This window comes from Manis javanica, chromosome 3 (assembly GCF_040802235.1).
Source record: "Manis javanica isolate MJ-LG chromosome 3, MJ_LKY, whole genome shotgun sequence".
In the NCBI taxonomy this organism is placed as follows: domain Eukaryota; kingdom Metazoa; phylum Chordata; class Mammalia; order Pholidota; family Manidae; genus Manis; species Manis javanica.
Window position 1 is genome coordinate 54,900,353 of NC_133158.1, and position 13,737 is coordinate 54,914,089.

General features: G+C 34.9%; 1 protein-coding gene across 6 annotated transcripts in view; it reads right to left on the reverse strand.

Annotated features, from left to right (window-relative positions):
• Window positions 1-13,737, reverse strand: part of USP16 (ubiquitin specific peptidase 16) — a 34,545-nt gene that overhangs the window by 15,000 nt on the left and 5,808 nt on the right. For 3 of the 6 annotated variants that reach the window (XM_073231442.1, XM_017680034.3, XM_017680036.3), the window contains 11 exons: window positions 13,309-13,410; window positions 11,463-11,641; window positions 7,945-8,048; window positions 6,466-6,569; window positions 5,370-5,557; window positions 4,736-4,831; window positions 4,074-4,204; window positions 3,672-3,759; window positions 2,579-2,657; window positions 1,195-1,286; window positions 792-848 (listed from right to left, as the gene is read on the reverse strand). In XM_073231442.1, coding sequence (XP_073087543.1) covers window positions 792-848; window positions 1,195-1,286; window positions 2,579-2,657; window positions 3,672-3,759; window positions 4,074-4,204; window positions 4,736-4,831; window positions 5,370-5,557; window positions 6,466-6,569; window positions 7,945-8,048; window positions 11,463-11,641; window positions 13,309-13,369 — 1,179 coding nt within the window. In that variant the 5' untranslated portion in view covers window positions 13,370-13,410. Of the gene's footprint in view, window positions 1-791; window positions 849-1,194; window positions 1,287-2,578; window positions 2,658-3,671; window positions 3,760-4,073; window positions 4,205-4,735; window positions 4,832-5,369; window positions 5,558-6,465; window positions 6,608-7,944; window positions 8,049-11,462; window positions 11,642-13,308; window positions 13,411-13,737 lie in introns of those variants that run through there. The other 3 variants (XM_017680038.3, XM_017680040.3, XM_037013170.2) reach the window with 3 other exon arrangements.

Sequence of the window (13,737 nt, forward strand, 5' to 3'; positions counted from 1 at the left end):
TGTATCCAGGATAAATTAATTCAGCTCAAATACTAGCAAGCAATCTTCACATATTGAGAAAACAAGCAAACAAACAAACAAAACAGTAAAGAAGACAACTTCACATGCAAGTATCATAGATGGGAATATAATCAACTGTATTAGATACATGCTATATCGTGCTTTAATTATGTCCATTTCTAAATGCACTTTCTTTTTGCAAGTCATTTACATGGGAATGTTCTACTACAGGTATCCTGTTTATTCTTCTTTCTTTGCATGTAAATGATAGTTGTAGAGAAAGAGGTAATAAAGTAAGTTTGGTGAGACTTTAATCAGTAAGTAACAATGATTAAAGGACCCTAATTCATAATAATGGCCTATTCAATATCCGTAACACGTTCTTTTTTTCTATTACTATTTGATAGGGACCAGATTAGTGTGGCTTAAAACTAAGAGAATCTATATTAACATTTATGAACTTAAGACTGCAAGGGATTTGTGGTTAGTCTTAAGTAATGAAAATGAATAGTAACTTTAAATATGAAGAAAATACTTTCCTGAATGTATACTAATGAAGTTAATTATAAAGAATTCCAGATACACCATCCTCTTTTTTTAAAAAAAAAAAAAAAGCAATTACCCTATTCTTTACTCAAATCTTTAAAATTCTTTTATCTCAAATACATTAAGAAAAACTTCTCCAAGGGCTAGTAATATACAAATTTGAGAAAGGTGACAGGCTTCCTCCATAAAATCTAACACTGGGGAAAAAAAACCTACTTAAATAAAATAAACTCCGTAAGTCTTACCTGATCATCTAAAACTGGCAGAGACAAATCAAGGAAAGATTCATGAACCAAGGAGACCTTAACCAACCAAAAAAGAAAATGTAAGAGGAAGTAAAAGATTCACTTTAAACATTATATGGTACAATCAGCATAGTGGAGCAGGGGGAAACTAAGGTTTAAAATAAAGTCTTAAGAAAATGAAAAATTACACAGTATTGAGAACTTTGGGAAAATAAATTAAAATGTTAAAGTAACTTTGTCCAGGTATATGAAGTGATCACAATTCAAGAGAATAATTATGCATATTTGCATGTTTGCAAAGACCATCTTATAAAAATAGACATTTGTTTTTGAAAGAAACAATTGATAAACTATACACCATTAATATCAATGAATAAATCCAGTCCACACTACATCTACTTACAGTTCTGCATTCATCACACATTATTGTACTAGTTAGTTCACCACCAAAGATGCGGTCCACAAAACTTGGTACTGCTTTTTTTTTTTCATAATCTATAAGGAGAAAAAAAGTTGACCAATTACCTTTATATAATTAGTTAAGTAAGTTAAAACTACTTACCTCACCCTAAAATTTTATTTTTAATTTCCTATCCCATAGACTTGTTCTCCACTATTCATAATTACCATACTCTTACGTTTATGCTATACAGTCAGCAGTATATATAACACTTTTGAGCATAACATAATGTAACATAATCACATCTTAGAAAACAGAAAAAAGTTCTTATCCAAGCTCTAGTCAGTGGAAAGTAAATCGTGCAAGTCAGTGAGACTTTCTATATATCAGTATCTCCACTTTTAAATGAGCAGATTGAGCTAGGCTGGATGATATTCTAGCTCACTTCTAGCTCTAACATTCTAATATTTAGCAACAGGGAGAGACTGCATGTAACTTGTTTTATGAACTCTTAAGACTAAACTCTATTTAAAATCAAAACCAAACCAAAAAAAACCTCAGGAAAACATTTCAGATAAAAATCCTCCTTTTATTTTTCTATGTTCCCAAAAATAATCTTGGCAAGTTTAGAATAAAGTGATGTAACTTTGCCAGCTGGTCACCCAGTTTTCTAAATACATGAAATTTATAAGCCTTACTCAAATGATAGGTGTCCATTTATACAGAAACACATTTTATAACACAAAGTGCCAGCACGCATGATCTCTGTTACTGGCCAGACCCTCAAGGACACCAAGGAGGCAAACAGCTGCTATGTGTTGATTCTAAACTCTGCTTCAAAATAGAGTAGTCACTAGTCACTTGTGGCCACTTAAATTTAATAAAAATAAAAATTAGCCCCTCAGTTGGACCAGTCACATTTCAAGGACTCAATAGCCAGATGTGGCTAGTGGTGACTATATTGGACAGCACAGATATAGAAGAGTTCCATCATCACAGAAAGTATTGGACAAAACTGTACTAAGTTTTTAAATGCTATACAAAATAACAGTTGGCTCTAAGATTAATAAATCAGCTACTGACAACTCACACAGACAAGTGTCATTCACATACTATCACTGTTAATTAGAAATACAAGCTTTTGAAAAATTGTGATGTCATCTTACATCTTTACAAATTTCACAATATTGCATAAAAAGAACCCAACTACAGGTCATTTTTTCTAACCTGTCCACCTTTGGAGTTGTGAATAATTTTTTTAAGTCAGCAGTGATAAAAAGAAATTATATGTTAGTAACTATGGATTTGAAATACATATGCCAGCAATTTGTGCTAAGGTACAGCAGAATTCAAGTATAGTGTTTTAGTTCAAAAAGCCAGACATTACCTTTAACTTTATTTTTTAGTTCTTCATCCAATTTTTCAGTAGAATTACCAAATGCTTTCAGAATTCCTTTACTCACTCTCTAAAAGTAATAAAATTGATATATATATTATTGAATCTTAAATTTTACAGTTATTTTCCTTAGAAAAAATCTAATAAAGTCAAGAAAGCCATTAAGAATGAGCTCCCCAAACTTTTAATTTAAGTTATTATTTCTAAAATCACATTTTCAAAATTAATTCAAGGAGTTAAAAAGAACTACACTTATAAATCAATCACTACCTTTTAAATGAACGCACTGTCTTATCATTTCAAGATTTTAACCTATTCAAACGAGAGCTTTTCAGAACATGCCCACCTCCTTTGAAAGACCCCTGAAATATGTCCTAGAAACAGAATGGTTAAATGAGAGCTATAGGGACATCACTACTGGGTGACCATGACCCACGTGCTGAATTTCTCTACACCCTAGATGCAGAATCTATGGTGTAAGAAAATGGTAACATCATCAACCTCATAAACTGGTCCTGAGGACTAAGTAGGGTAATTCATATACAATACTGAGAACAGTGCTTGACATAAAATAAGAGCAAAATAAGTATTAGTTTTTATCAGTTATTACTATTATTAATTATATTCATATCCCCAAACACATTACATCCCAGCAACTAACAAAAAATTTGTTAATTTGTTAAAAATGCAACAAATGTCCCCGGACTCAAAAATGAAAATACTTCCCAGATTCAAACAGCTGTGTTAAATCAAACTCCAAGAATTTAAGGGTGCCCTGCAACCAGGAATAGTTTGGGAAGAAACATTTTCCAGTACTTTTTAGCTCTCCTGGTAGAGGCAATAAACTCTTTAAGGATAATAATGCTATAAATATTAAGTAAATAGAGCATCAAGAAAAGGAGAATCATTTCTAATTCTCTTCATTCTAATGATTAAAATATAAAAGGCCAGTATAGAAAAAAGGTTTAAAATATGATGGCCTCAATAACTAGTTTTCATTGCTTTAAAAGCCCTTAAAGACATCAAATGACAGACAAGCTAATGAAGATGAGATTAGAAAATACACTGGTCAAAATATGCTAACTTGGTGTTCTTCTGCTCTCATTCCATCCAGTAAATAGCGAAGTAGCTCCTGGCTGTCTTGTTGCTGATAGCCTTTAAACCGCACTGCTCTACAGGAAAAAAGGAAAGAAAGAAATCAAAGAAAGAAAAGTGATGATGAGTCTACTAAATATGAAACAATTTGTACAAAATCTTAGGATCATATTCCAAATCTCAGCATATTCTAGTTTCTCAAAATTTCTGTTTAGTTCAACACCACCCTTGGCAGATTTAATCTTCACATAAAGTTCACATTTTTTAATCCAAGTGAAATAAACCATGCTTTAATATATGTACTGGGTTGCCTCTAATGATATAAATTTTTTCATATTGTTTCTCAGCATCTTACTGATGCACGGAAAGCATAATCAAAGCAGATACTCACTTTTTACAGACCTGAGAAAAGAGTTCTTTAGGTGTCACGATTCCCTTTTTGGTCTCTTGCATCTCATTAAGAAAATGGCTCATGGCTAAAGTAAGAGGGCCTGGAGGCTCAAGGTTTATTTCTAAGGGTTCCTGAATGTGGGAATAAAAATTACTGTCTTCAGTCAAATTTTGGAATCATTTATTTTACCAAAATGTAGTCTACATCGCCAGTGTTCCTGACAGAGCTGTCCCATTTAAAAGTTCAAAATGCACACCCAAAGGTGTAGTTTCTGTTTTGTGAAGAATTGTTTACTGTGGAACCAAAAGAACCACAGCACAAATGTAATTAATAAAAATGGATAAGGTAAAATTCATTTGGCTACACAGTATTTAAGTCATCTTAAAAAATGTTAAAGATAATAATGCATGCCTCAGAGTTCATAAATGCCAACAACATTCCTAAGAAGGAAGACAAACACTAGAGCACAGCAGAACATGGCATACACAGATCAAATAAATGCAAAGCCCCTTATAATTTCTTTTACCCTGAAAATGTTTAACTTGGTAGCCTAAAACCAAATCAAACAAAAAAGGTAAAAGTGAGCATCAATTCTTTAAAATCGAGTGTAAATATTCAGAGAAGAAAACTACTAATTAGAAAGAAAAATTTTAAGTACATACTGTTAGTGCCAAATCAGGTGGCTCAATTTTTACAATTGTTCCAGACATTTTTACTTCTTTTAGTAGTTCTCTAAGCACTGGTGTTTGTGACAAATTCTGGAATGTGGGGTAGAAAGAAAAATTATTTAATGGCAAATCAATTCATTCAAGTTTTAAGTGTCTGTTCTGTCGAAACAGAAAATCAATATCAACACTGCAATCATTTATTGTATCTATCTTGGAAACAAAAAGTAATGGCATGCTCTTCTGAACCCCACTCTATTTGGCTCATACAGACTTTAGTTCAGAAATCAGAATCACCTCAATAGGTGATTCTCCCACCACCCAGTGAGAAGCAGCTATCCCACCACCACCACGAGGAGCAGCAGTCACCAGCACTTTTAACTGTTTCTCTGCTAAGTTATCCTGTGCTTCTCCCATCCCACTGCAAGTTCCATGAGAACAGAACCCTATTCCACAGCGGTGTTCAGCAGTGTCTTGCTGCCATGTAAACATTTCCTTGAGCTTTCTTTGAAAACACAGAAATAAATTGCTCAGTGGGGAAATAGTCAATACTATAGATTACAAATATCCAAAAAATCTTATGAGGAAAACATCAGATTTTTTTAAAGGGAGAAAAAATTAATCCTGGCACCTGCATAACTGCATTGAAGAAACAGGTATTTCCCAAATTACTGAGTCCTTTCACGGTTATTTGAGAACTAGAATTCATAGAAGGATTTTCTTTAGCCATGTTGTCCTTTTTTTCCCTCTCTTGTTCATTTTTACTCTCCTTTTCTAATTTTTTATTTTCAAGTTCAATGTTACCATTTTCTTTTGCTGCTTTAAAAAAAAGGCAAAAAAAAAAAAAAGTTTAGCAAAATATGTAATACAGCCATACCAAATGCAAATTTATACTTAGGACAGTGTAATCAAATTCGGAAATATTACCACATATCTTTATTTGCCACATGTCTGATTTTAGTCTGTAATAAATATAAATAAATCACCATAGAGAAAGAAAACCTAACAATCAAAAAATATTCAGAAGTGATATAAGCTTTACTGTGACAAATGAAACCACGCAGTACGTGCTTCAGTATAAACCTTCCTTTTTTATTCCTTTTTTATTGCAAATAAGTTTTTTACAAATGAGTACATCTTACCTTGTGAAATTAGAGTTTAAACAATCAAGTAAAGAATGTGGACATGAAATAAATTTTCAAATGAATCCCATGGGTCAAATACAAATCTCAAAATTAGGAACCAACAATTCTAGCTGTCAAAGATACTTCTGTGACGATAAAAATCTAAAAGACCTTAAAGCAGATGATGAGTTCCAATCCAATTAACTGAATTATGCATGAAAAACCTGAGAACTATCTGACCTTTTGAAAGTGCTAGAAGCACTTTACTTTTGTATTATCCAAACAAGTGTAACAAAGTAAATTCAGCATAAGGCAGGACTACATCAAGCCTGGGCCAGGGCATGGAGCAGAATGGTACTGCTCATTACTTAGTCCAGACCTCATCACATCTGACTAGATTGTTTCTCAGATTCCCTTCTAATTCTAACAACTTATAATTATCTATATCCTCACTGTCTTACATTCTTAACCAAAAAGTTTCATAGTTTAAAGGAAACCATAATCATTCATGTTACTCAGTTATATCTAATGCTGGATAGTAAAGTAAATTAATCTAAATATCAGCAGATATATAAATCAACACTTTTTTTTAAGTGATTTTACCTGATTTTGGAGTTGTAATACCAGCTTGTTTTCTAACATAATCAACCACCTGACCCAATCGGTTAGAACTACAATACTGGACTTCATCATCACATAGGTAACACCTGTGTCCCAAAAGATCACAGAGAAGAAAAGTGACAAACTGGCAACCAAAAAAACAGAAGACAAATTTTAATTCCTGGGACCCAAAGTTATTGGTAACCACCAAATTATTCTATTAGAGAAATTAAAATAAAAAGCCTATGTTTTCTTGAAAGATTATCCATATTAACTCTGGCTTACTATTAATAAGATTAGTCCAAATGATGCCTACATACAAAGACAATGAAAAAACTCCAACATTTTACTGAAATCACTATTTATAAGTCAAAGTCAGAAATTGTTCCTACACATATTTCAATCTACAGTCCTATACTATCAAAATTAACAAATTATACAACTGACAGATGATGCTTAATGAACACTACTGTGTAAATAAATGTTTCTGAAGATGTGAAAATGTGTTCTAATGATGTTAAAAACTAGGAAATACACAAATCAGCCTGACATTAATATTCATGCAAATCCACTGACAAAATCTTACTATATTCTCAGATCACCTGAGATTTGTTTAGTGTCTCAATTTTTAAACTAAAAACAACCCACCATATATGTTTTACAATATTACAAGCTAGAAAAATAAAAGGGTAGATGCCTAAGTCTTCTATATGCCACAACTTCTGTGTTTGTACAATAGAAAACAAAAGCTTCTTATAACATTATTTCTCCAGCCTTCTGAAGGTGCTGGTATTTAAACAAATAGAGCTGACCTCTGAACAATGCAAAAGGGATTAGGAGTGCCGACTCCCAGAGTCAAAACTGCATTTAACTTTTGACTCCCCAAAACTACTAATAGTCTACTGTATATAAAATGGATCAATTCACTTCAGGTGCAACAGAGGAGAACAGGAGAAAGAAATGGTAGGGTTGTGGGATCCAAAAGAAAAAGAGAGCAAGCAAAGGGTGTACTAGCTGCTCTACTGGTCCCTGCCAGGGTTGACACCTGTCTGCAAATAGGTAAGACCCCGGCTGGGAGGGGCGCACTTCCCTCCTCCTTCCTCTGAGTTGCCTGACCAGGGCCTCTGCCATCTCTGCTCCTCTCGGATGTTTCTATCTAGTCTCTATAGTGGCCAGTCACCTCATTTTGTTACAGCATAGCACTAATAACACCCAGGTGGAGGGTCTGATCCCTGTTCTGGCCATTATATACGATATTTGTCCATTTTCATCCACCACATCACCCATGGAATCTACTGCCTTACATCCAATTACAGATGCTGCATTTTTTTTTAATCCACATATAAATGGATGCAGTTTAAACCCATGTTGTTCAGCTCAACTGAACTATAAACATTCGAACTTTCTTGCTCCTTAAACATTTCAAACACCTCCAATATCTGAAATGATTTCCAGTCAAACAGCACAGGAGTTAAAACTCACCATACACTCCAGTTGTCCAAACTAAGAACCAGACAATGAGGTTCAGATCTTGGTGTCATATAGTGCTTCAAGGCATGCTGCTCCTGAGAATTTCTGCCACAGCCCTAGAGAATCATAATCATAAACTTAAAGCCATAAAAATTCACCAAAAAAGAGACAATTCATAATCTATGATGAACAAGGAAGTGGCTTGAGAAAGTTTAACATTCTTAAAATTCTGAAATAATATTCAGAGAGGGGCCAGATTTTGTTAAAGCTTACTCATGAGGACATGTAAAGACAAAGGTAATTAGACACCATGCCCTGAAAGTACTCTTCATCTCAGCTTGTTCTTTCCAGTCCCAACTAAACCATGCTAATGAAGGCATTCACTGGTCCAGTTGGGACTATTTAACAGCTTCCTAAATACTTTCCTAACTTCAAACTCTTTCTTTAAATAAATATTTTTACAGTTTAATGTTTCCCTAAAACAAAACTCTCTTCATATACTCAATTCAAAAATTATGAATTGCTCTTAAACTCCAATCAACAAAACTAATATCCTCTGACTCCAACCTACCTTTCCAGGGTCAACTCCTATATTCACATTCCATCTACTAGCAAAAGCCACACTTAGCGCTTTCACAATACAATTTTGTTCACATTATTCCATTTGTCTTGGAATCCTTTACCATTACACCACTGATCAAATCCCACTCAGTCTTCAGCATCTTGCTCAAAGGCCACCTCCTCTCAGAAGCCTTTGCTTATCCTCCCAGATGAGAAAACACTGTATTCTTCCTGTAAACAAATTCCTACAAAACATGGTGTAGATTCCTGGTAACATTCCTTATGTTCTGCCCTATATGAAAGTTGTTAATGTTTATATCCTTTCTCTCCTGGACAATAAATCCTCAAGGCACAAAAAACTGAATTAATCTTTCTGTTACAAAAAATTCTAGCAAATGGCAGGAGGTCAATCAGCATTAACTGAACAAGTAAACAGATTTTCACCTGCAAGATGTTAGGCTTATTCATAAAAGAACATGACCACATTTTCTGCCTCCAGCTGGTTTTATCACTGCTAAGAAATGTATCTTCACTGTGTATCTATTTGAACCAGGCCACCAACTCCCTTGCATTGCATTACAGCAAGTGGTCCTGTTTCTATAATAACTAAAAATATACTCTGGTGGGGAAATACTTATTAATGGCTTCTAATCTTTTAACTATAATATCAAACCCTACTGACTTAATTCCCACACAATTCTAAAATCAATGAATTAAAATTTGATATTCATTTTGACAATTATAACACCATTTGATATCATTTGAAACAGAATGAAATGAGTTATCCTCTAACAACAATGAAGGATCACTTGCTAACAGTGCAAAAGACAACTACAGTGGTATGAAAGTTAACAATATTGACACTGTCTTGACCTTAGGAATTAAAAAGGTAGCAAAATAAATAAAATTCACAGTAGGAAATGTATTCTGGAAAATCTGAAGTAACAAAATATCTTCATGCTCACCATATGTATTCAAGAAGTCCAAAAAAAACCTTTCCAATACAAATAAATATTCTTTTGTAAAATACACATTTTTTAAAATTGTCTGACCACAATGAGATAACACTATTTATCAGAATGGTTAAAATAAAAAGCTGTGACAATACTAAATGCTGACAAGGATGCAGAGAAAGTGGATCACTCATGTATTGCTGATAGGAATATAAAATGGTACAGCTACTCTGGGAAACAATGTCAGTTTCTTAAAAACTAAACAGCAACTATCATAATACCCAGCAATTGCAGCTTCTGGACATTTTTCACAGAGAAATGAAATCTCAAGTTCACACAAAAACTTGTACAAAATACGTTCATAGCACCTTTATTCATAATCACCAAAAAATGGGATCAGCCCAGATGTCCTACAACAGGTAAACAGTTCAACTGTGTACACCTGCAGCATGAAATAGTACTCTGCAAAACTACGGATAAACTTTGATCAATCTCCAGGTGATTATGCCAAGTGAAAAAAGCCCATCCCAAAATGTTGTACACTGTATGATTCCACTTACACAGCATTTTTCAAATAACAAAACTTTAGAAATAGAGAACAGATTAGTCACTGCCAATGGCTAGAGGGAGGGATGGCAGTAGGGTGGGTATGATTTTAAAAGGGCAACATGAGAGATCCATGTGATGGGAATTATTCAGTATACTGACTGTGGTGGATACACCAATCTACATAGGTGATAAACCCGTAAAGAACTTAAATATACACATAAACGATGCACAGCACACATATACACAAATGCAGAGAAGTAAAACTGGGGAGATCTGATTAAGACTGTAGACTACTAATGTTAATATCTTAATTGTGATATTATACCATAGTTTTATAAAATGTTCCCACCAGAGGAAACTGAGCAAAGTTACAGGGATATGTGAGGAGCGGGCTATGCCCTTCCCCCACTTGCTGATGTGGCGGGAATGGAGAACAAAGAACATCCTGTTCACGCATTCCAGGAGCAACTGAAGGAGCCCTGCTGTGCCTACCTTTGACCGGCTACTGCTGACGTCAATACTGTGCTTAATTGTCTATTGGATAATGCTATGTCCTGGAATCATGTAACCCCACTGCATTATATAAACCCTGGACCTTCAATAAAGTTTTGCTGGCGACGCGCGGGAGCGTCAGCCCTCCCAGTTCTTTCTGTCATTCTTTATTTTCTTTGCCCCTCCTTCCGCACTTCAGGACCTGCTCGACTAGGCACGGCCGGATCGCGTCAGGGATATTTATGTATTATTTTTTATACTGCAAGTGAATCTATAATGACCTCAATGAGAATTTCAATTTAGAAAAAAGCAAAAGCAAAAAAGTAACTCTCAGCCTCCTTGTGAAGTTTTATGACAGGACTGCCTCGTAGTCCAGGCTCCTAACATATAAACTTAACTTGCCACCCCTAAGGGTGACTAAGAGGCCCTGACCTTTAGTACCATGGAAATACCTATGAGCTGTTCTGCCACTCAGAAAACTCCCACTCCCAAGACCAAGGAACTCATTTTCCCAGATGCCGGAATGTGGCCTGCTGACAGCTCACAGGTTGTCTGTCCATCCCCAGGAATTATCCTTAGTGGAAAGCAGCTACCTTACCCAAGGTTAGGCCCACTCCCTAGGGGCACCCCAATCCAATGACTGGTCTACGCATCATACAAAGGTCTGGCCCCTTGCCTCAATTCAAAACACCTCTGAAGGCCAGAGTTCATCGTAAAATCAACTGAGGCCTATAGCACTGCCTCTCAGTTCAACGTCCCTCTGCCTAATCCTGCTTCCCTCACTCTTTTCTTGGTGTGGGACCTGAGAACACTTCCCAATAAGCCAGCTGAACACCAATCTCAGAAACTGTCCCAGGGAACATGATCTGTGCCAGCTGGCTTCCTAATTACCTACACTATGTTTTTAGATAATACCTTCTAAAATAAATCCAAAGAATTTTTTAAAATCCCGTATTGATCAAAATCTAAGCATACCTGATGGCCACATTTAAGACATAGCCAAACTGAAGGGGTTTCTTCCGTTTCTTCTTCAGATTTATCTTTTACTTTATTGTCCGTCTTACAGTCTTGACAAATATTCCATTCTACATTCAATAAAGCCCTTTTCAAATTACCTTGTTCCAATCCTTTTCTAATGTGTCTGCACATAGGTTCTATTAAAACAAATAATAAAGGAGTAATGAGGTAAAACATGCCTTCAATTAATCTCAAAACTTACCCTTCATTTGAACTTCAAAAATAAATTTACTCTGAACAAAAGGTTAGATAATATGGAAACTTAAGTTTTTTATATTTAAATATATGAGATGATTAGGTGAGCAAGAGATTTTATACAAATTTGAAACTTCGCTTGTTTGAAGTCCTAGGTATTACCACCACCACCCCAAATTCACTTCAATCTATTTATTTCCTTTAAATTAAGGCCTTTTATCATAAGTATTGTTCTCTTTTATCTTAAAAGGCTTCTGCAGAAGGTCCTTCATTCAGTCAACAATACAACTATCACAGGCCCAGCTCCATGGGAGAGCCCAGGGACCCCAAAGGCAACCAAGTTATAGCTCTTCTCTTTGAGTGGTTCTCATTCTGGAAGGAGAGGCAGATAAATAAATAAATTTGTAAAAATCTCCAAAACATGCTACAGTAGTACAAGAAGAGAAGGCTAAAGCCAATGAAAGTTTCACAGGGAAGATAACATCTGTACAGTCTGCAAAGATACTAAGAGTAATAAAATGTTCTGGTATTGACTAAGCACTTATTATGAGCCTGGACACTGTGCTAAATGTTCTGCCGACATTATCTCATTTAATCCTCCCAACCACCCCAGAAAAAAGACACTACTATCCCCAGTAACAGATGAGAACACAAAGATTTAGTGCCCAAGGTAATATAACCACTGAGGGATTATGCCAGAATTTGGATTCAAATAATTTTGATTTCAAAGCTCACACTTTAAACTATGACCCCAGAAAGTAAAGAACAACTGAAAAGGCCATATCCCAGGAGCAAAGACATGGAGGTCTCAAAGGGCAAAGGGCATGCTTCCTCCTCAGACTGGCATAAAATCAAGTAGCTGGGCCTGAGACTGAAAACCCTGTTAGGGCCAAATCAGTAAAGAGCTTCTTCACCAGCCACTCTAAAGGGCTTCAGTGATCTCAGCGACCCTCAATGTTTAGAAAGTAGCCAACTGGCACATTTAGCTTTATGTACAATGAACTTGCACCAAAAGAAAAGAAATGCAAAAATGGGATCATGTGAAAAACTACTAACTCCTAGTAAACAAACAACAATCACAAATTTAAAAAAGAAGATACCTTTTTCAACAAGCAACCTTTTTCAACAAGCAAATCAGCAGAGATTTCTTTTAAATGACACCAACCAGTGTTGGTTCAAGAAAATGAGCGCCCTTTATTACACTGCCTAGGGGGCCTATAAATTAGTAAAACATTTTTGGAAGGCAATTTGACAATTGAACCAAAAAAGATTTGAAAATATTTATGCCATTTAATTCAGCAATTCTACTTTTAAAATCTGTACTAAGAAGATAACTGGATATGCACAGGTTTAGGTACAAAAATGTTAACTATCACTCCATTCATAACATTGGAAAAACAGAGTACCTAAATACACTGAGCAATATGCACCCTGGGTCATCATTGGAATATCATGCCATTAAAAATACTGTAAACATTATTAAATGACGTAGATATAAACATTAGGTCAAAATGCAAATTACAGAATAATGTACACTTTGATACCATATTTACATATACAAATATATAGATATAAACATGACTTTAAAGATTCCATTGGTGAAATATACCTAAAAATTCAGAAGATTCATCAATTGGAACAGTTTTGCCCTTTGTCCGTTTCTTTCCCATGCTGGCACTTTATGGATTATTTACTGACACAAAATAACAATCTAGAAAACAAGATAAAGTTAGCTTGACAAAAAGAAAGTATGTTTTATATTTCTCTAGGAAATAATGTAACTAAGCCATATATATTTTGCATGTCCACCACACTTTATAATTTACAAAGACCATTCACATATATCTTCTAGTTTTCAGTAAGAACTCCGAAGCAAATAGGATAGTTATTACCCTGTTTTTCATAGCTTAGGAAACTGATTCTTAGAAAGGGTAAGAAGTTTTCAGTAAGTGCAAAGGTCAGGAAAGAACCTATGTCTTCTTATAGAGCTCTTGAAAAGCCTCAGCACCTTACACTATTACAAATTTTCTCACTACAT